This window comes from Oxyura jamaicensis, chromosome 18, assembly GCF_011077185.1.
Source record: "Oxyura jamaicensis isolate SHBP4307 breed ruddy duck chromosome 18, BPBGC_Ojam_1.0, whole genome shotgun sequence".
Classification (NCBI taxonomy): Eukaryota; Metazoa; Chordata; class Aves; order Anseriformes; family Anatidae; genus Oxyura; species Oxyura jamaicensis.
The window spans coordinates 5,350,356-5,369,316 of record NC_048910.1 but is presented as its reverse complement, the minus strand read 5'-3'; the positions used below and the strand labels follow the sequence as shown (position 1 = coordinate 5,369,316).

The 18,961-nt window shown below is 55.3% G+C and overlaps 2 protein-coding genes across 6 annotated transcripts; both read right to left on the bottom strand.

The window, feature by feature from the left end:
- Window positions 1-169: 169 nt before the first annotated feature.
- Window positions 170-4,812, bottom strand: MRPL38 (mitochondrial ribosomal protein L38). The gene is made up of 9 exons (XM_035342485.1): window positions 4,627-4,812; window positions 4,211-4,390; window positions 3,525-3,653; window positions 3,246-3,454; window positions 2,829-2,901; window positions 2,161-2,206; window positions 1,674-1,832; window positions 1,144-1,280; window positions 170-800 (listed from the first exon to the last, which is right to left on the bottom strand). The coding sequence occupies exons 1-9, from the start codon at window positions 4,775-4,777 to the stop codon at window positions 664-666; spliced, it is 1,221 nt and encodes a 406-aa protein (XP_035198376.1). The 5' UTR covers window positions 4,778-4,812; the 3' UTR covers window positions 170-663.
- A 200-nt stretch (window positions 4,813-5,012) lies between these two features.
- FBF1 (Fas binding factor 1) lies at window positions 5,013-18,786 on the bottom strand. 5 transcript variants are annotated; one of them, XM_035342479.1, is made up of 30 exons: window positions 18,572-18,786; window positions 18,236-18,263; window positions 17,526-17,567; window positions 17,128-17,218; window positions 16,729-16,789; window positions 16,194-16,244; window positions 15,921-16,065; window positions 15,291-15,371; window positions 14,335-14,454; window positions 13,326-13,479; window positions 12,935-13,068; window positions 12,659-12,761; window positions 12,207-12,563; window positions 11,510-11,587; window positions 11,139-11,233; window positions 10,893-10,951; window positions 10,577-10,621; window positions 10,351-10,485; window positions 10,016-10,116; window positions 9,377-9,583; window positions 8,835-8,942; window positions 8,538-8,677; window positions 8,259-8,377; window positions 8,026-8,148; window positions 7,493-7,678; window positions 6,528-6,704; window positions 6,227-6,364; window positions 6,004-6,133; window positions 5,554-5,660; window positions 5,013-5,187 (listed from the first exon to the last, which is right to left on the bottom strand). In XM_035342479.1, the coding sequence occupies exons 1-30, from the start codon at window positions 18,572-18,574 to the stop codon at window positions 5,104-5,106; spliced, it is 3,402 nt and encodes a 1,133-aa protein (XP_035198370.1). In that variant the 5' UTR covers window positions 18,575-18,786; the 3' UTR covers window positions 5,013-5,103. The 5 variants fall into 5 exon arrangements, with proteins under 5 accessions (XP_035198370.1, XP_035198371.1, XP_035198372.1 ...); XM_035342480.1 differs by lacking the exon at window positions 10,577-10,621; XM_035342481.1 differs by lacking the exon at window positions 11,510-11,587.
- Window positions 18,787-18,961: the final 175 nt, after the last annotated feature.

Below are 18,961 nucleotides of genomic sequence, written 5' to 3'. Positions count from 1 at the left end.
TACCACCTGCGTAGTTGCACCCACAATACCCAAGAAGGGAAGGAGATCCGAAGGAGACGCAGGCTAGGGGAAGGGCTGCACTTCCCTGCTGCGCCCCGCCGAGCTCCCCAGCTCTGCAGCAGCTGGCTGACACACCGAGCTCTTCCCAACAAAGACAGGACAGCGCCACCACCATTGCTCAGAGCGTGTTTAATCAGACTCATCTCTGTAACTGGACTGCTGCAATGAAAGCTGGCACAGTCCTGAACTGCAGCACCAATAAGGGAAGGAGACGCAGGTTGGCCTAACCTTATTTTTCATAAACAGGCAAAATAAGAACTGTGATCCTTCCGGAGAAGCCAGGCAGGGCATTTCTGGGGGACTCTCTTCTGCCTCTGCTCCTCATCAGCTCTGCTACAGAACCAGTAGCAAGACTGCAGCCTGGATTTATTTTCATCGTGCTCTTAAATTGCCTTTTTCCCATGCGGCTGCCAACACTGACTGCCTGTTGCCCTCAGCTGCACGCTTCCCAGCACTGCCAGCGAAGTGGAACTGGAGCCAAGGGACCGGGATTTTGTTGTCTCCCTCTAGAGGTGCAGACTTCTCCGGTCCTCAGAGTTGTGTGAAGGCAGCAGCCCCACCTGCCGGGCCTGCGTTGCAGCGGGCACCGGGGCGACGAGGCGGCTAGTAAATGCCGTAGGTGGGCTCCTTGGTGTCCCGGTACCTGTCCAGGTACCTCAGAGGCTGGTGGCGCGGGAACTTGACCTGTGCAGGATGGTAAACGGGCGGCCGCACAAATTCGAACACGGGCTCTCTCATATCTGCAAAGGGACCACGCAGAACGTCAGTAACACAGCTCAGGTCCAAACCCCACGCCCTCCCCGCCAGAAATGAGACCAGGGCTGGTCCAGCAAGCCCCGGTGAAGGCTCTCTTGATGTTATTTTAAAATGCTCGTTCAAAATGGCCTTGCAGAGGTTGTTCCCTCAGCCTACTGTTAGTGTGGAGGAAGATGGCTCAGGAAGTACCAGGTAACAAAGCTTTGACAGCCAGAACCAAGAGCTTACAGCACAGAGCTCATTCTCCGAAGCTGGGCGTGAGGCACAGGGGCACACCCCAGCCCCTGACCGGCCCCATGCAGCACTCCCCCACGCTGCATTTCTTACTGAGAAGCTGGTGGAAGACCCAAGTAACGGAGCTGTCCCACTGACACTGGAAGAACGCCAGCCCCACTGGGGTCATGCTGTCCTCGTGCTTCCTGTAGAAGTCAAACGTGCTAAAGGTCCGCATCTTCAGGCTGTGGCTGCAACAAGACACGAGCACAAGAGCTGAGGTGAAGCTTGCTTCCTGCAGCACCCTGCTGGCCAACAACTTCCCCACATCATCCCAGAGACTATACAATAAACGTGCAAAAGGCAGTCACCAAAGGAAAATCTCCGAGCTTCTCCAGCTCTGCATAAACCTCTGCCCTAGGCAGGGCAAGCCGCTTTCTTAACAGCCTGTTTTAAAGCACAGGACCCTGCGGTGCTCGCAGGGCTGGGACTGGGGCTTCAGGCAACACACGAAGTCAAAGCAGCTCGGAACAACCCCACGGACCGGAAGGAATTGCTCTGCTACAGCAGCACTAAGCACGTGGTCATATCAAGCAGTAACAGCCAAAGGAAGAGTGAAACTGCCCAGTGAAAGCCCAAATTACCACGGCGTCGGCCGAACGTCCTCGCTGAAATCTATGGGGCGTTCTTGCTTGAAGAGGAGGAAGATGAAGCGATGGTAGCCAGTTCCCATGGCGGGGAAGGGGGGCAAGTAGTGGCAGATCTCCTTGCCCGACTTGATGTCGTTGCCTGGGATGTTTGTCCTGGACACAAATAAATTTGTTTCATTCAATACCCATTCATTCCCCTCCTTTACGACCCGCAGTTTCACCCAGGGTTACAGGTCAGCCTGAGCTCCACCCTGACGTGACTCGTGCCCTGTCTGACAAGACAGTAGGGGCTGATTTTGCTGGCAGAAACATCATGTCCAGTGATTTGAAGGCCAAACAGCAGCAACGTCTGGAACCAGTGCATTTTCAGCAGGACCCAGAACAGAGGGTTAAAGAAGCTAATGGCAGGAGCATCAGGGAAAGTCGAGGACCACAAAAACTATCCCAAGCTGCAACAAGCAGCTCTGATGTCAATACTCACACCAGCCAGTGCAGGTACTCCGCGTCAGTCTCTCTTAAATGTCCATCTGCAAACGCACACACGAAGACACCTTAGTGACAACTCCATGTCTGCCTCGACCCCACCGTGAGAACACCCGGATCCTCATGAAAAGGACATCGGGGTGACGTCAGGTCAGTTGCTTCACTTCACTGCGCCCTGGCTTCCCAGTGCCAGCTAACCTGCCTCCCTGGACAGACTGCCGAGGAAGAGGAGAGCTCGGGGGTAAACAAATGACTGGAGTCAGGGAGCTGTTTGCTCCAGACCATGACAAAAGTCCTGTTGCATCACTGTCCCATCTCTCAGCTGCTAGATGTGGGGAGGCTACAAACCTTCCTGTGCAGGCAATCCGTTGAGGTGACACTCAGTGCTCTGCAAACACCCGTTTTTTGTCTCACAAGTGAGAGGAGGGCACAGAAATACTCAGACAACAGAACTCATGTGGTTTCTTGGAGCGTGTAGTCCCTCAAAGCAAGGAAATTCTAATTCCCTTCCGGTCTTTGAAGTGGTTTTCTGGACCTGGAGCTTAGGGGACAGCCCCTGCTTAGCAGCTGTCACATTATCTCTGCGCAGCCAAAAGGAACGGGAGCTAAACAAAAGCAGACTGCTACAACCCAATTTAAACACGTTTTTAAGAGCCTTGTACTCACCTGGATTTGTGAGCAACAAAGTCCAGAGGGAGCCTTTATCTGCCTCGTATGACACTTCAGGGGGATTGGAAGCCTAAACATAAAGACAGTGGAAATCATCTGAAGAGCAGGTTCCATTAAGATCAGGTCACGATTTCTAACCCAAAGAACATGATCTGACACGGGCACGGTCATGCCAGAGTAACCCAGCTCCATCTGGAGAGCCCCAGGAGTGTTAAGAGCTGTCAGCCTGTTGATAGACAACGATCTCATTGCATACCTGTCCTCATCACAACCAAAAACCGTATTTCCTTCACCCCAGAAGAAATACCCTCCTAAAAGAAACCCCCCAGAACGGACGACACCAACCAGAAGCATCTGACAAAAAGAAACAGGCTTCCCGTGGGGGCAGGGCTGCTCCCAGCACCCCTCACACACCTCTGTCGGAGTCACCATGTTCCCGTAGTACACTGGCACGAGGTGCTCATCTTCCTGGCTGTACTCCACTCTCAGGCTAACCCAGGGGGTGAAGGTGCCCTTCTGGAACAAGTCGCGGAATATCCCATAATACTCCGCCAGGCGCTGCTTGTGGAATGGGCCGCTGGTCTTCTCCCACTCTGCTCTGACCTCCTCGAGGGGGATGAGTGCTGTGGGGAGAGAGAAGGGCTGCAGGAGCTGCTGGGAGAGGGAGCGGCTGGGGAGCAGCGGGGCACTGACCAGTCCGGAGCCGTGCTGCTCTTTCCATCTCGGCGTTTTGGTGGTTCTGCTTCAGGATCTTCTTTCTTTCCTTATGTTCTGTCATCTTCAAGAGCTTCTCACGGGGCAGGCTGATGTCAGTCTTCGGTTCTTTGAAAAGAGGTGGAAAAAAACACGTATGTGAAAAATCCGAATACCCGCCCCCAAAAGCACCCTGCAATACGCTTAGTGGGAAACAGAAACGCAAAACCGCAGCTATCAGTCGCTTCATTCCACCACCTCTCTGCCTTCCCTCTGCACCTCCACACTTCTGCTTTCTCCTCCTGCCCAGCTCCTTGCATGCCCAGATCCTGGAGTTTGCCAGCTGGCGAGCAGGTCTGGGGGCCTCAGCAGGGCAACCCAACTGTATTACTTGCTGCGTGTGGGTTAAAGGGCTGTTTTCTGGTCCGCTTTCTCGAATACCATGGGGGTTTCAAGAAAGCCCTTCTCTACTCCATTCCACATGTTTCAGCAGGTCCTGTCCAGCCTCCCTTCCTTCTAGGAAGTGGTTATCAATCTCCCTGAAAATATCCGTGCCCTGCAAAAGGGCCAACCTCATACCAAGACGTTTCATCACGGCTTTGCACACCAGGTTTTGGGGCCAACCCAATAACAGGCAGCGCTCGCAACCTTCAGCAACAAAGCCGCGGAGCCCTTCCCGCGAGTACCTGGCTCGGGGCTGGCGTACTGCCGGTACGTCTTCCACCAGTGGGCCTTCCTGCCCTCCTTCTCCGCCTGCCTGAAGTACCGAGTGAAGCTGCGGTATTTCTCCAGCGCCTCCAAGTTACCGACATCGATCTCCTCGTTCGGCATCGGGCCCAGCGGGGCCGCCCGCCTGCAGAGAGCAGCTGGAAAAGGGGAGAGCTTTAAGAAAAGGGCTCTGGAAAAAAGGGCTCTGGGAAAAGGGCTCGGAGAGAGCCCGAGGAGGGGAGAGGGGCCGCAGGGAGGCCCCGGCGCCGGAGCAGGCCGCATGCTGCCCTCCCCGCCTCCCAGCCCTGCCTGCCCCGGGCCTGTCCGCGGTCCACCCCCCCCAGGACACCGTGCCCCGAGGCCGCCCCCAGCCCTGTCCCCGTCCCCGTCTCACCGGCGGTGCCGAAGGCCCGGGTTCCCCGCAGGGCCGCGCTCAGCAAGGGCGCCGCCATGATGCCCGCCGCCCTCAGGGGGAAGGCCCCCGTTGCCATGGCAACCACGGCTGCGCCGCGCGGGGCCCGGCGCCGAAGGCCCCCCGGTGCCATGGCAACGGGGCTGCCCCCGCGCGGTGCCTGACTCGAATCTTCTCCCATCCCCTCAGCGCTGGGCTCCCCCCCCCCGTTCCAGCCCCAAACCCCAGGGACCGCCTCCCCCCTTCCCCCAGCTCACGTTAACCACGAGGCCAAAAACGAAAAGCCCCCGAAGGCTGGAGACCTCTGACCCGCTGTGGGAACGGGCTGCAGGCTCTGCTCGGAAGCAATTTCTAATTAAAAGTCAGCGTTATGTCTTCAAACGGGCGTTATTTATTGTGTGTTCTCTCGTCCCACGTTTGCCCGGCCCAGCAGTGTGCTCAGGGGACACAGCCAGTTCCTCAGGCTGACAGAGGCGACGTGTTGTAGGATGCTTTCGTCAGGGTCTCCAGGAAGAGCTGCTCGTCCTCCAGGAAATCGCGGTCCTGAGAAGAGAGGGGCAAGGCTCAGCGAGTGAGCCTCAAAGAGCCGGCCCTGCCTGGCCCAGGAGCTCGCAGGGAAGCAGGGGGCTGGCACAGGGGGAGGAGGACATCACAAAACCAGAGCGCAGGAGAGCAGGCAGGGGGAGGGTGAAGAATGGCAACACCGCTAAGCCCGGGGTGCTATGGAGGAACGTGAAACAAGCTGCAAGGATCCACTTGTCTGCTTCTGGGATCGCTCCTCTGGGTGCCCATGGCTTCTGCAAGCCCTCCCATCACATCCCAGTGATGATTTTAGGAGACACCCATCCTGTGGCTTCCCCCAGCCCTGCTCCCCGCCAGCTGGCCTGAAGCCCCTTCCAGCCCGCTCACCTGCTGGGCCCTGTGCTTCAGCAGCAGCAGTTTGGCATAGAGCTCCGCGGGGCCGGCCGTGCCTGCACTCCTGTGCCCGGGGAATGTCCTAGCAGGAGGTGGAAAGCCTGCAACGAGAGCCCGAGGGTGCAGCCCCGCTGCCATTAGAACAAGACAAATGGAGGCAATGAAGCATCCCTTTTTTGCTCCCCCGTAATGGAGTCATCCTCAATCTTTGGGCACAAATAGGCTTTAGCCCACCTGCTTCTCCCTTCCCGACCCCTTCTGCTCCCCCTTGGCATTGCCCTGGCTCACAGAGCTCAACTGAGATGAGATCCTTAAGAGGATGTGGGGCCAGCACCAACTCCGATCTGATGTTTGTATATAGGAGAGCTGAAACAGTCCCCAGGTGTACCCCGAGACTCCCAAGATGTGAAATAAAAGCGCGGCTGCCCCTCCCATCAGCCTTACTCAAGCCGGAGAGGCCCTTGGTGGGGGCACCGAGGTCCTGGTCTGTGGGCAGCAGCAGCGTGGGGTTGTTGGGCAGCTCCTCGCGCAGCTGCTCGAGCTGCCTCCTCTGGTGAGCCATGCTCAGCCGCTCCTGCCCAGGAGAAAAGGAGAGAGGTTGGTGGCAAAGGTTCAGTCCCTGGGTATGGCATCCTCACTCCAAGAAGGGAAGGTGAGAGAGGGTTACCTGGTGCAGACGCTGTTCCTGCTGCTTCAGCTGTTCCAGATGCTGCTGCATGACCTGCAGCCGGGTCTGGTGCTCGGACTCCAGCCTGCACGCCTCCCGCAGGGCTTGCTCCCCTTCCTCGTACTTCTGGGATGAGAGCTGCAAGGCACAGAGGATGAGCACAGGGCTCCTTGCTTTGTGCATTCCCTCATTCCCCTCCCAGGACAGGAGTAGGATGCACAACCTCAGGAGGGGTGTGATGCCCCGGCTTTGCTGCCAGCCCTCGTGCAGCTGTGAAACTCAGCTCGGGTGCTCCACTGACCTTGTTTATGCTTTTGATCTCCTCCTCCCGCTGCCGGATGCGCAACGCAGCCCCTTTCACCTTCTCCTTCTCCAGCCTCAGCTCGTGCCAGGCCTCGTCCAGCAGCTCCCTGTCCCGCGCCAGCTGCTCCTCCTTGGCCTTCAGCTCACGGCCCCGTATCTTCAGCTCTGCCTGCTCCTGGGATGGGTATGGGGGCAACCGATGTGTTACCAGACCTGTCCTGGACACTGTCTCCTGTCTTTCCGAGAGATGGGAGAGATCTGCCCCTGCTGAGATCCTTGTGGGCACCAGGCCTGGGGTGCAGAGCAACACCAAGCAGTGCCCTCATCTATCCGCCCTCGGGAATGGCAGATACACCAAGGACTGGCAGAGCTGGGATTGTGTACACACACACACACACACACACTCCTTCCCCGGAAAGGAAGGAGCCCCTCACCACATTGCACACCCTAAAACACGCTCAAGGCGTGTCAGTTTGTCAGCAGTGGAAATACCCAGATAAACGGTTATTTATTACCACAGTGGTAGCCCTGAGAAACGCAGCTCTGACACACCGTGCGGCATCCCCTCTGAACAGCCCCAGGAGGGAGCAGAACTGGCTCTGGACACATCCCCATGAGGTGAGGCTTGGCTTAACCCATCACGGCTATTTCACCCAACGTGGATCTTACAGCAGAGGAGGCTGAGCCTGGTCTGGCTGCCCAAACTCCTCCCAGACTAAGGGGAGAGGCAGATGGGACTCATGTCAAGATGTCAATCTACATCAACACCTACAACCAGCTGGCAGGAGCTGCCCCTGGAAGAACCCGATTCTCACCACCAGACCCAGTGGGATGCCTCCATCCTGAACACATGCAGCCATCTGTAAACCTCTCCCTGTGACCCTGTGAGCAGGACCCTGTGGGGGAGCCCAGCTGCCTGCCAGGCTGCGCTGGGTGCCACTGGAAGGGGCTCTGGGGCCATACCTTGGCCAGGCTCATGATGGTGCCCTCTCTCTGGGAGTCCATCTGCAGGGCTCGGTCTATATCGCGCTCCATCCGCTCCTTGCTCAGCTGCTGCTGGGTGTGGAACTCGGCCCACTCCACTGCCAGCTTCCGGCGCTCCTCTGAGCACTTCTGCATCACCGACTTCTGCTCCTCCAGCAAAGCGCTCTGGAGAGCATCGAAAGAGGGAGAGAGACAGCGCTAAGTCCCCCAGCCACACGATTTTCTCCTTTAACCCAACCCTGCCACTAAACCCCATGTAACATCTACAGCCTGGTCAGGTCCAGGGTGCTCGGCGTGAACCCTGCACAGAGAGCTCTGCCCCCTCGCATCCACCTGCCAGGCAGTTGGTCTGACTGATTCACTGCGAGACCGAGGGGGATGGAGGAGGCAGAGGGGAGAGGAGGGATGCTGCAGCCAAGCACCCGTCTCTTTCATCCACCACACACCACGGTGTAGCCCCAAGCAGATCCATGAGATGTGAAAAGCACCCGGAGACATCTGCCCCATCTCACCTTCGCCCTCTCCAGCTCTGCTCGCTCCATGGAGAGCTGCTGGGTCATGACTCGCCGCTGCTCCTCCAGCGAGTACTGCAGCGATTCCACCTTGGATTGCTCTGCTGTCGCCCTCCATCGCTCCTGGTCCAGGCACAGAGGAGAGACAGGTGCCATTCACAGGCTCCAGACCACGATCTCCAACAGGAGAGGCATCATCCTCCCCATGCCCAGAGGGCACGACATGCTCTCACCTGCTCCAGCAGCCGAGTCTGCTCGCTCAGCCTGGCCTCCATTTTGGCGATCACCTCCTGGAGTCGGCTCCGCTCCTCCTCCATATCCCTCTGCTGCTGCGACAGCCTGTCCTGGAGCACTGGGGAGAGGCAGCAGCCGTGCTGTGAGCTGAGGTGTCCAACAGCCAGGGCAGGCAGAGCTTTGCCAGCCTGGGCTCCCATCCTCTGCCTGAGTCACTCCCCATTTTCTGGGTGCAGGGACCCTGGAGCCATATCAGCCCAGGAGAAGGGCAGACGTACCCCTGAGCTGCTCGTCCCGCTGCCGTGCCCCCATGGCCAGCTCCTGGGAGGTGGTGTGGTGCGTGGCCTCCACCTTGTGCGAGAGGTTATGCAGGTCGCTGGAGAACTTCTCCATCTGCTCAATGACACCATTCAGAGACCTGCGGAGAGGAGCGCTTGTGGGACACGCTTCATCGCACTGCGGTGAAGGGCATTTGTGGCTGGTTTCTGGCCCACGGCTGGTTTCCTGTAGGACAGGGAACAGAGCGGCCAGGGCCACCCTGTCATATCTGGGGATATGACAGCGGTCATGGGTACCTGGTGTGCGAAGTGGCGCTGGTCACTGCATCGATCTCCTGGTCTTTCAGCCGCTTCAGCCGCTGGAGCTGCTCTTCGTGGTCTTTGCGCATCTCCTGGACAGATGACCTGCAGGACATGGGGCAAGGAGGAATGGGTGCCGTAAGCTCCCTGTGACGGGCACCATGGAAAAGACATCGTTATGGGGCTGAGCTGGGGCATCCCACTGACAGCATTCACATCTGGGGGTTGTGGGTCACTTTGCTGAAAACTGTTCTGTCTCATAAACTATGTAGACGACAGTGACTTAGAGACATGAATAAAACGTGTTTGGGGGAGGTAAAACACTTGGATCTCCTTTCAAATTACAGTGCATTCACTTTGAAATGACACCTACTGCCAGATCTCCCTCTGTCCATCTACAAAGCAAATCCCAATCCAGAAATCACCAAGTTACCCCCAACCCAGTGCTTCTGGAGTCAGATTTTTCCTTTCACTGTGTCCCCAAAGCATTCCCCAGACAGGGGAAGACTAGACTAGCACCGCGTGTGCGCCACGCTCACCTCTGCAGCTCTCGCAGCCGCTCCAGCTCCTGTGCGCTCTGCTGCTCCAGCGTGGCCACACGCTGCTGGTGCTGTGCCACCAGCTCTGCCCGGGCCCGCTCTGCGTCCTGGCTCTGCGACAGCAGCTGGGCCGCCAGCTGCTCCTTCTCCCGCCGCAGCCTCTCCTCTCGCTGCCCGTAAGTCTCCTCCACCACCTTTATCTGGCTCCTGCCCAGAGACCCACAAGGAGGTCACGGTGAGGAAGAAATGCTGCTTTCGTGGCGTTACCTGGTGCTCTCCACCCAAAGTGCACATGGGGATTTAGTGAGCGGATTGGTGTCACCGTGTGCAGGGAAACTGAGGCATGGGGCACTTTGCTCTCTCTGGTCTGAGCCCTGAACTCTCCCACTCCCGCCCCGTGAGGTGTCCTGGTTGGGGACATGCTGGCAACGGGACTGCTCCCTCCTCCCTCCCTCTGAGAGCAGACCCTCACCTTGGCCCACCTGTGGGTCCCCACCTGGCCAAAACTGATGCGGCTTTGTGCTTGCCCACCTCAGGACAGATTTGGGAAGCAGCCCAGCCCTCCCACACCAGGGACAGAGGGACAGGACTACAGGCAAGGTTACAACTTATGGACAGCTGTGGGCAAGAGGCCGGTACCTGTGTGCTCTCTCAAGGAGATCCAGGTCTTCCTGGTGCCGCTGCTTGAGACTCTCCAGCAACAGTTTGTGCTGCGTCCGCTCCAGCTCCAGCATCCGGACCTGGTGGGCACCCAGGGGAGCAGGTCCTTGTGCTGCCCTGGGTACCGAGTTCCCAAAGCAGCACCTGGCAGCGGCAGGCATCCCCGGACTGGGAGGTTTCTTCTCTCTCCCCTGCCATCCTGACGCCATTTGGAGCAGACATGGCTCCTCTCCTCCCACTGGGTTACTTGTGCTCCCCCAGGGACCACATTTTTTTTTTTATTTGTGCCCCCTAGATGAAGCAATGGGGCTCACCTGGCTCTCCAGCTCCACCACACGGGCCTGGGTGCTGAGCAGTGTTGCCTGACAGCCCGTCACATCCTGATAGACCTGTGCTGAGGGAGCTCCCGGCCTCCTCTCGTGCAGCAAGCCCTGGGCTTGGAAATCAGCCTGTGAAGACAGAGAGAGAAGACCAAAACCCTTTAGGATCAGCAGCTTTGCAGCGTGGTCATCAGTTCCCGAGGGAAAGAGGCAGCCTCACCTGCAGCTGCGGGGTAGCCTGAAGGGGTACCCTGGGGGTGGTAACCTGCAGAGACACACGGATGCTCTCAGGAAGCTAAACCCTGGCTCACGGAAGAATCCGTCTCTAATGATCCCTCTTCTACCCTCCTCCAGCCCAACCCTGCTGCTGACCTGGGTCTCCTCTCCCCAGGTAACGTTTAGCGGCCCCTACCCGACACAAGCACGCCAGGCTCTTCCTTGCTGGGGGCAGCGTTTGGGTGCTGGTGAGTCTGCAGGGCTGATTCATGAGCACCACCCTGATCCTGCACCTCTAGATACGGTCCCAGCAGACCTACCTGAGCAAGTGGGGCAGGGCCCAGCACCTCCTGCTTTGCTGGGGATGCTGCTGCAGGGCCTGAAAGTATAACAAATTCATCTTTTGGACGCGGCGATGGAAACCATCCCCTTCCAGAAGGATGAGAGTCCAAGTCTCTTGGGCAGAGAAGGGTCCTGCTCTGCTCCAGCAGCTGACTGTGGGGACAGCTGGGCTGCCCAACCCGGGTCATGCTGCTGCCCAAACTGAACCACCACGTGAAACACACCGTTGGCGCTGGCACCTCCTGGGGGATCTCCCTTTGCAGGCTCCGACGGGTGAGCTGAAGCTTGTGTTGCAGTGCTGAGCCAGGGGACCGGGTGCCTGCGTGGGCACAGACACATGGGAATGATGCACAGCAGTGTCACAGCTTGGGGAAGAGGTGCACGGGTGTTAATTTTTAAAGTTTAAAGCTTGGCTGTTCCACCGTGAGCAAATAACCAGCCAAAGGTCCTTCAGAGCTGCCTTCCCTCCCTGTTACAGGGGTCTCAGACCAAACTGACCACTGCTGGGCACTGGCTCTCCCCATTCCCCATCTCACTTAGCTGCTTTCTGCAGGACACCTCTCCCAGGATGCCTGAAATGCAAAGGAAGCCTTACCCAGAGCTGTCTGTGCTCGCTGCCTTGTCCTGCAGGGCAGCTGCCTGCGGTGGTGCTCCTGCAGTGCTGGTAGGCTGGCTGCAAACAAAAAGCATCATATATGGCAGGACTGAAAAGATGAAAACCAAGATCCAGTGCCTCACAGGTGAAAGCCTCCATCCCACCCTGCTGTGCAGGATTCAGCCCTTTGGTAACAGGTAGAGCAAAGATACCCCAAAACCTCTACCATCTGTGTTCCTCCTCACCGCATCCAACCACTTCCCCTGGGCTGCACATCCCCGCCCAAACCACATCTGTTTGTCTTCACATTGCCTTGGAGTCCCTCTTGAATGGCACAAGTCTAAATCCATGCAAAACCCAAACTGGAAGAGGTGGTTTGCCTGGAACTAAGAGGAGTGAAGGGGATGTCCGGGCAGGAACGAGGTGCACAGGGTGGGCCCTGGGAATACACTGATCCAGGACAGCTCCAAAGGACCCAGGGCAGCATGTGAAATCTTGGCTGCAACTGGAAGAAGGGCCCTGAGGTGGGATAGGCTGTGGCCTGGGTCAGTGGGGTCCTGCATTATTACCCCAACCTGAGGTGAGAAAGTGCTTAAAATTAATTCCTTAATTAAATCCAAGCCAAGGCTTTCTGAGGTCCTGCTGGAGAAGCCACAAGTGGAACAAACAGGAGACACGAGGAGCATCGTGCCCTTACCTGGACGGAGGGTGGGGGTCTGTTTTTTTGCTTGGGGTCTCCAAGGGCGCAGCACTTCTCTCCTGGGCCTTTGCCTGTGCTTGGGCTTTCTTGCGAGACAAAGCAGCACTCAGCCAGTTCTCCTCTTCCACACAGGTGGGTTTAGGGGCTTCTCCCTCCGTGGCCGGGAGCTGGCGGGAGCTCACCACAGGACTGGCCTTAGCTGGAGATGTTGGCTCCGAATCCATGAAGTCCTCATCCTTCAGGCCCAGCCAGTCAGCCCCAGCCCTGCTGGCCCGCACGGGGCTCTGGCTGGCTGCAGGAGGAGGTTTGGAGCGTGAGTCCAGTTTCGGTTCGCTGACGTTCTCAGATGAAAACCTGCCATAGGGAGATGGAGTTGCATGCCTGCCTGCAGGGGTACCCTGTCAGCGTGGCTGGTAGTTGGAGCTACAGAAACACACGGAGCACAATACCTCACAGACTGCCTCCTTGCCGGCCTGCCCTCGGGCGTGGAGGCCACCGTGGGCTGGTAGGCTCCAAAGACAAATTCCTCCTCATCCCAGCCCTCTTCCTTCTCTGTTCAGACAAGCAGCCTTGAGTCAGCGCCCAGAGGAGCAGCCAGCTGCAAAGACACCAGCCCTCCTCCTCCTCCCCTGCAATTCCCACTGGGATTGCAGCCTCTGGTAAAACACAGCTGGAAACATCCTCCCCAGAAACCTGCGAGCAACATGCTTCCTGGCTGTCCTCACCTGGCTGCTTTTGGTATTTCTTATCCAGTTTGAACTCCTTGCCCTCTCCCATGCCTGGCCGCTCCAGGATTTTGGCGACGGAGCCTCTTCCCAGTAACTCATCCAGCTTGGAGCGGGCTGGACGCACCTCCTCCCTGTTAAGGACAGAGCAGCAGATGGGTTTCTTCAAAAGGCAGGGCTGTTCCAGAACACACAGCCTTGCCAGGGCGTTCTGACTCTTCTCTGAAATGAGGCTGCTCCTGCTCCTTTCTGGGACCCAAGGACAGAAGCTTCCAGCATCCCCCACCCGCTTTTCAGCAGCTGCCACTGAGTGTGGAAGCACCATCTCACATCCAAGCCGTCCCCAGCTTTACTCCCACTGCATTTTCATTGCCCATGAATGTCACCTTACTCTTCTGCCTTCTTTCCCTGCTTCTGGTCTCCTTTTGGGCTGTTACCAAATCCCAGCGCATCCATCAGGTCATCACCATCATCTTCAAATGTGAGCTCCTCCCTCCTCCGGACTGGGGCTGCCGCGTGAAGGGGTGTCTGGGGTGGGGGTGGCTCTGGGGGTGGGATCACAGACCGTAGGAAGTTTGATCAGGGTTTAACAAAATACACAAAAAGACAAAAAAATACAGCAAATCAAAGCAGCCCTGTCTACTCTTTTCTCTAAGTCACTTTTAAACAGTACTTCTCTGCGACCAAAGCCCACAGTGAATGACGAGGTGGGAACACACTCCTTCCTGGTCTGTGGCCACACATCTATTGATGGGACAATGCTGGGTTTTGTGAACATGGAGCTTCTGGCTAACACCAGATTTTTAGCTTTGCAAGTTTCTAATCAGGTAATTCTGCCTCCCCACAAATGAGTCCTTACTCCACGAGTACACCCTAGACCTTGCCCTAACCCACGAGGGGCTGTTTGTGTCCCTCTCTGCAGCAGGGAGGATTTATTGGGGTGCAGGGGGATTTTAGGGGACTATCAGATCCATTAACATCCCTACTGCAGGAACAAGAGGGATGGAACCTAAACACATCCACTGTACGCCTGGATCCAACCCGGAGGCGCCCTGAACAGGTTCTAGCTTGGGCTGGAAATGCTTACAGCCTCATCTCTGACCCAGTAAACTTGTTCTCATTTGGCAAGGTACGAAACAGGTTGAATGAGGTCGTGTGTAAGATCTGAACCTCCATTCCCAGAAAGGAAAGGTCAGTGCTGTAACCTATGGCACACTGGAAACATCAAGGGTGAGCTGCACTACAATTAACCCCGTCACAAAGTTGCCCTATAACTGACCATGCTGGTTAACAGGAGATGGGACTAAATGGCTTTCAATTTCATCCGTTTGGACCTCACACAAACCAGTCCAGGCTGCTGATTTGAACACAAAAAGGATGTGCTGAGCATGCCTACTTACCTTTGTCTTTGCTTGGTTCTGTTTTTTTCTCAGGGACACCTTCACAGCCTCTTGGAGGTGGCTTCTTGGGAGCATCTTGCTCCTCATCAGATAAAAGCCCAGCTAAAGGATCGTCTAAATCTGGGAATTACCCCGTAGGGTCAGGAAAGGAGAATAACAACAGCAACAGTGAAACAAAAAATAACAAACCCCAAGCTATTTAGAACAGTTCTGCACTAAGCCATGCACTATCCCCACCAGGAGCACATGGGACAGGAGACCAGTTTTGCCCAAAGCCACAAATGCAGATTCTGCAGGGATACTCGAGTATCCCTGAATTTTAAACATTCAGTGATTACATTTCTGTTCATTTTTGCCACATTTTCTTTCCCCTAGAAGAAAATAACCCAAGATGTGGGTGCTTGAACACTTGGCCACTGTTCAGGCAAAGAAAAAGGGAGAAGGAAGTCCTCTCATCAGCTTCACCTAAAACCCACTGGGCTTAGTTATTTTAACGGTGCTTTCACCAAAATCAGCATCTGACTTTGACAATCGTATCCCGTCTGTACCAGGAAACCTCTTCTCCAGCCTCCTCTTTTGGAAGTTGGATGGAATCCCTCTCTGATACAAGGGTGTCTGAGTGTTACAGTCATTAAAAAACAAAGCACTCAGGAAAACACAATTGCAAAGAGATGCCCTCAGGAATCACGTTCCAGTCCTGGAGATGCCCTCAAGGCTCTCCCGTTTCCACCTTACATATGGGAACTCCAGCAGCAGAGACTGGCACTGTATTTTTTTTCCTCTGGTCACCTTTGTGGGATTAGATCTGCATCAGCACCACAGGAGTGAAGGGCTCTGTATCTCATTAACCAGCCAAGCCTCCGGTTTACAGCAGAGGCCAGCGATGGGCAAAGGGCAAGGACAGAGTTCTCAGTTGCCGCCAGGCATCTATGAGCTGAAGTGAAGCGAGATCCTACCTTCAAAGTTAAATTTCTTATACGGTCGGGAAGCAGGTGGGGATGAGAGCGGCTTCTTTTCCGTCACAGGTGCAGACTCTTCTAGAAAGAGACCACAGCTCACTCAGACAGGGCACTGCAGACAGAGGTGCCCCTACCCTATCCCAGATGAAGGTTGCCCCCTAAAAGCCCATGCTGTGGCAGACAGTGTCCCTGTGACTTTTAGGGGTAGGAACATCTCCAGAGAAGTCTCCTTACAGAAAAGTGCCTCGGGACGAGGACAATCTGGGGACCGGTGTATCTTAAATGCAACCCCTCTGGCTCTCCTTCCAGGCCTATCAAGCAGATCCCACTAGAAACACTTTGCAAGGCACCAGGGAGCCACTAAATGGCATTTGGTAGGCAGCTGCAGCACGGCTGTTGTCACTGCTGATGTTAGTGACGTTATCACAGCATGCAAGAGGCTGGAACAGGGATGTCCCGAGGGACAACGCACAGCCAGAGTAATGCTCTGCCTGTGACAGCCCCAAAAGGGACCAGAAGAAAAGAATTTGGGGAACAAATACGCTTTTTATTTGTTATCTAGCATCTAAATACCCCGTGCTTGTTTGCAATCAGGCTGTGAAAAGAAGAGCAGAACCTCCTTTTTACCTTTCTCAGGAGCTGGCACCTTCCCTGACGTTTTTACTGCTCCTTCTGAGGAGTCGCATTTCCCAGCACCTTTTGTGGCTGCCTTCCCGCGCCCAGAACTGGGTTTTGATATTCCCAGGAGATCAGCTTCCATGTCATCCATGTCCTGAAAAGCAACAGGACGAGGATGGGAGGAGGGTGACTGATCTCCAGGCCATCACAAGGACCGTACCTCAGGGTAACGGGCAGGGTGGCTGGTGCTGGGGCTGAGATGATGGGTACCTGTGCACTTACCTTCAGGGTTTGCAGCACAGCTTGTGGGTCTGCATCGGAAACACTGGATCCCTGCATGCCAGAGAAGGGAGAGATTAGACAGACAGGCTTCAGAAAATCCTCACCCAGAAGAAGCAGCCTCGTGTTCAGGACCCCATCATCTGCATCTACCTGACCTGGGTAAATTGCTCCAGCACTCAGAGCCCTGGTTCTCCTCATTTTATGAGAAAATATGCTTAATTCCTCCTGGTGCACTCCTTACTGGAAACCCCCTGTGCCTTCATTCCCTTGCTCACATGCTGCTGTCCCTGGGAGAAGTGTCAGGAACATTGCTTTGGGTTAGGGTCCACCTCATCCAGGGCACCTGGAAGCCCTCCATGCACTCCCCTGTCCCATCTTCCCCACCCCACAGAGGGGTCGCCTCTTCAGCCAAACTTCAATGTTCCTCCCTGATATCCCACTACTGACTTGGACGGGGCAATGCTAGGGGCAAACCTGGCCCAGCTCACCTCCAGCCCTCAGGATACCCAGTCTCTCTCTAAAGTGTTGGGCTCACCTCTGAGGCTTCCACATCCTCTGCAGGGAGTTTGCTGAAGAAATCATCCTCCAGAAAGGACCTGTGACACAAGCCCAGGGGTTAGCATCGCCACACGTGAGCTGGGGAAAGTGAGGCTAAAAACAGCACTAGCAATAAGGAAGTGGTGCTGGGACTGCTACATTGAAGCAAGCAACTGCTGTAACAGAGATTTACAGGCCTGGGGGTACTCAGCTCTTGCTGGAAAGCTTCAGGCTCTGGGTTCCCAGCTCTCAAAGCCATCGCAGATAACTCCTTCCCACGTAATCGTTACTGGGGCAGGGAGTAAGGTAGAGGAGACAAGGACGGGGCAGGTCAGAAGGACGTGAGGGGCGCAGAGAGCTCTGCAGCTGGGAGAGGCTGTGTTTGGAAGGTACTCACTTCTTGCCGGCCTGCAAGCTGGTGCCCCGGGCTCTCCCGCTGCTGACAACAGCTGGCTGGGAAGGTTTAGCAGATTTAACAGGGACTTCATCTGGAAGTAAGACAGGGAGAGATTAGGGTGACAGACACAGGCACTCCAAAGGGGAATTTGCTGTTCCCTAATAGACCAAAGAGGCTTTTAATTGGATATGCCTCACTCTGCCCCCCCTCCAAACCGATGTCCAACCCTATTCAATGGCCTCTGGGAAGCCACAATCTCAGCCCTGCTCCTTGCTTCATCCCCCCTCACAACTGGAGCTCCCCTGGAGAGCAAAGGCTCTTGCACCAGCACCTCCTGCTCCCAGGAAGGAACAGTATGAGGATGCTGCCCTTCCAGCTGCAGAGAAGGTGCACTTTACCATCATATCCCAGAAGATCACCCAGCACGTCATCAATGGAGCCTAGAACGAGACAAATTAAAGGATCTGAGGCAGCTGGGCTCACCAGGCAGGTGTAGAAAAGCTCCTTATTTCAATATGACTTGCTCTTTTGAAATCCCCCAGAATAAAAGCTTGATTTAAAGCGCCATCAATGCAAGGCCCTCCTTGCCAGCCTAGAGAGAATTGCCAGGACCATGACTTGGTCCAGTATTTTATACATGTATGATTTAGCTCCAGTTAGCCCAAAATACTACTTCTTCATCAAGCGTACCAGCTGCTTTCCATTCAGATAGTCACTGGCCACAAGCAGCACTTAATCTGTGAGCCTCTGGGCAACTCAAAAGCAACACAGTGTTCAGGGCTGCAAGAGGCCTCTAAACAAGGACTTGGGGAGCAGCTGTGGGGAAGAACTAAAATAAATGCTTATGTTCTCTGGATCTGGGAAAGTCTCCAAGAAAGGGAATTTATGATCACAATAAGCAAATCCACGCAATCTGAGAAGCAGGTGAGCATTACTGGTTCAGGAAGAATAATACATTGAGCAGTAGCTTTAAATTATAAATCATAAATTATTCCAGTAGCCACAACTGCTGCCTGATCCTAGTGTCCCCCATCTGCTCTGTTCCATGTATTCCTAGCAGATCAAAGCACCTACAGACAGTGAAAGGAAAACACAAATGCGTACATACCTCTTAAACTTTTCTTGGATTTTGCAGCCTACAGAGAAAAACAAATTCCTCTGTTACAAAATGAAGCAGATCTGACATGGATTTTCCCAGAACACACTAAAGGCAAGTTACTCCAGAGAACCCCATAAGCAGTAGTGAAGCCCTCCTATTGCTTGTTTGGGAAACGGCACATGAAACACTGGGAACTGCAGATATTTATAACTCCTGAGAGAGCCCAGCAAGGACACCAGCTGGGCAGAAGCCTCTAGCCCCTGGGACCACTTCTGCCTCCACACAGAGGTGCCAGAGCTTCGAATTCGGATTTCCCAGGCCTGCATCATACCGTATCACACTCACCATCACAGAATTTCTGCTTTCCTTTGATGAAACAGGTCTGGTTATACGTCCATCCAAGCTGCACCTCGCAGGGGGTCTAACACCACTGCTCACATCCACACCTACCTCCTACCTGCAGCAAGAGGAACATTTCTTGATTTGCTTTTACAGTTAGCTGTTCCTCTATTAAACAGACTTCCCTTCTACAGCCTGCCAGACTGCCTCTGTGCTGCTCAGACACCTCTAAGCCACTTAAAGCAAGCCTTAATATGAGTTAAATAAATAATAATAATAATAATAATAAAAACCCTGGGCGGTTTTGATCTCCTGCAGCAATTTGCACAGGAAACATCCCACCGACACCACGGAGATGCTCAGCAAAATAATCCAAGCAAGCCTGCCCTCCCACGG

Excerpts from the sequence above, each read along its gene's own strand:
- MRPL38 (XM_035342485.1), bottom strand. The coding sequence starts at position 4,777 with ATGGCACCGGGGGGCCTTCGGCGCCGGGCCCCGCGCGGCGCAGCCGTG. Across the intron at positions 1,281-1,673 it reads GACGTTCGGCCGACGCCGTG|CCACAGCCTGAAGATGCGGA; the intron begins GTAATTTGGGCT and ends GTCTTGTTGCAG. Across the intron at positions 801-1,143 it reads GGTCTTCCACCAGCTTCTCA|ATATGAGAGAGCCCGTGTTC; the intron begins GTAAGAAATGCA and ends GTCCCTTTGCAG.
- FBF1 (XM_035342479.1), bottom strand. Across the intron at positions 11,234-11,509 it reads GCGAGCACAGACAGCTCTGG|GCACCCGGTCCCCTGGCTCA; the intron begins GTAAGGCTTCCT and ends GTGCCCACGCAG. Across the intron at positions 7,679-8,025 it reads CAGAGCTGGAGAGGGCGAAG|AGCGCTTTGCTGGAGGAGCA; the intron begins GTGAGATGGGGC and ends GATGCTCTCCAG.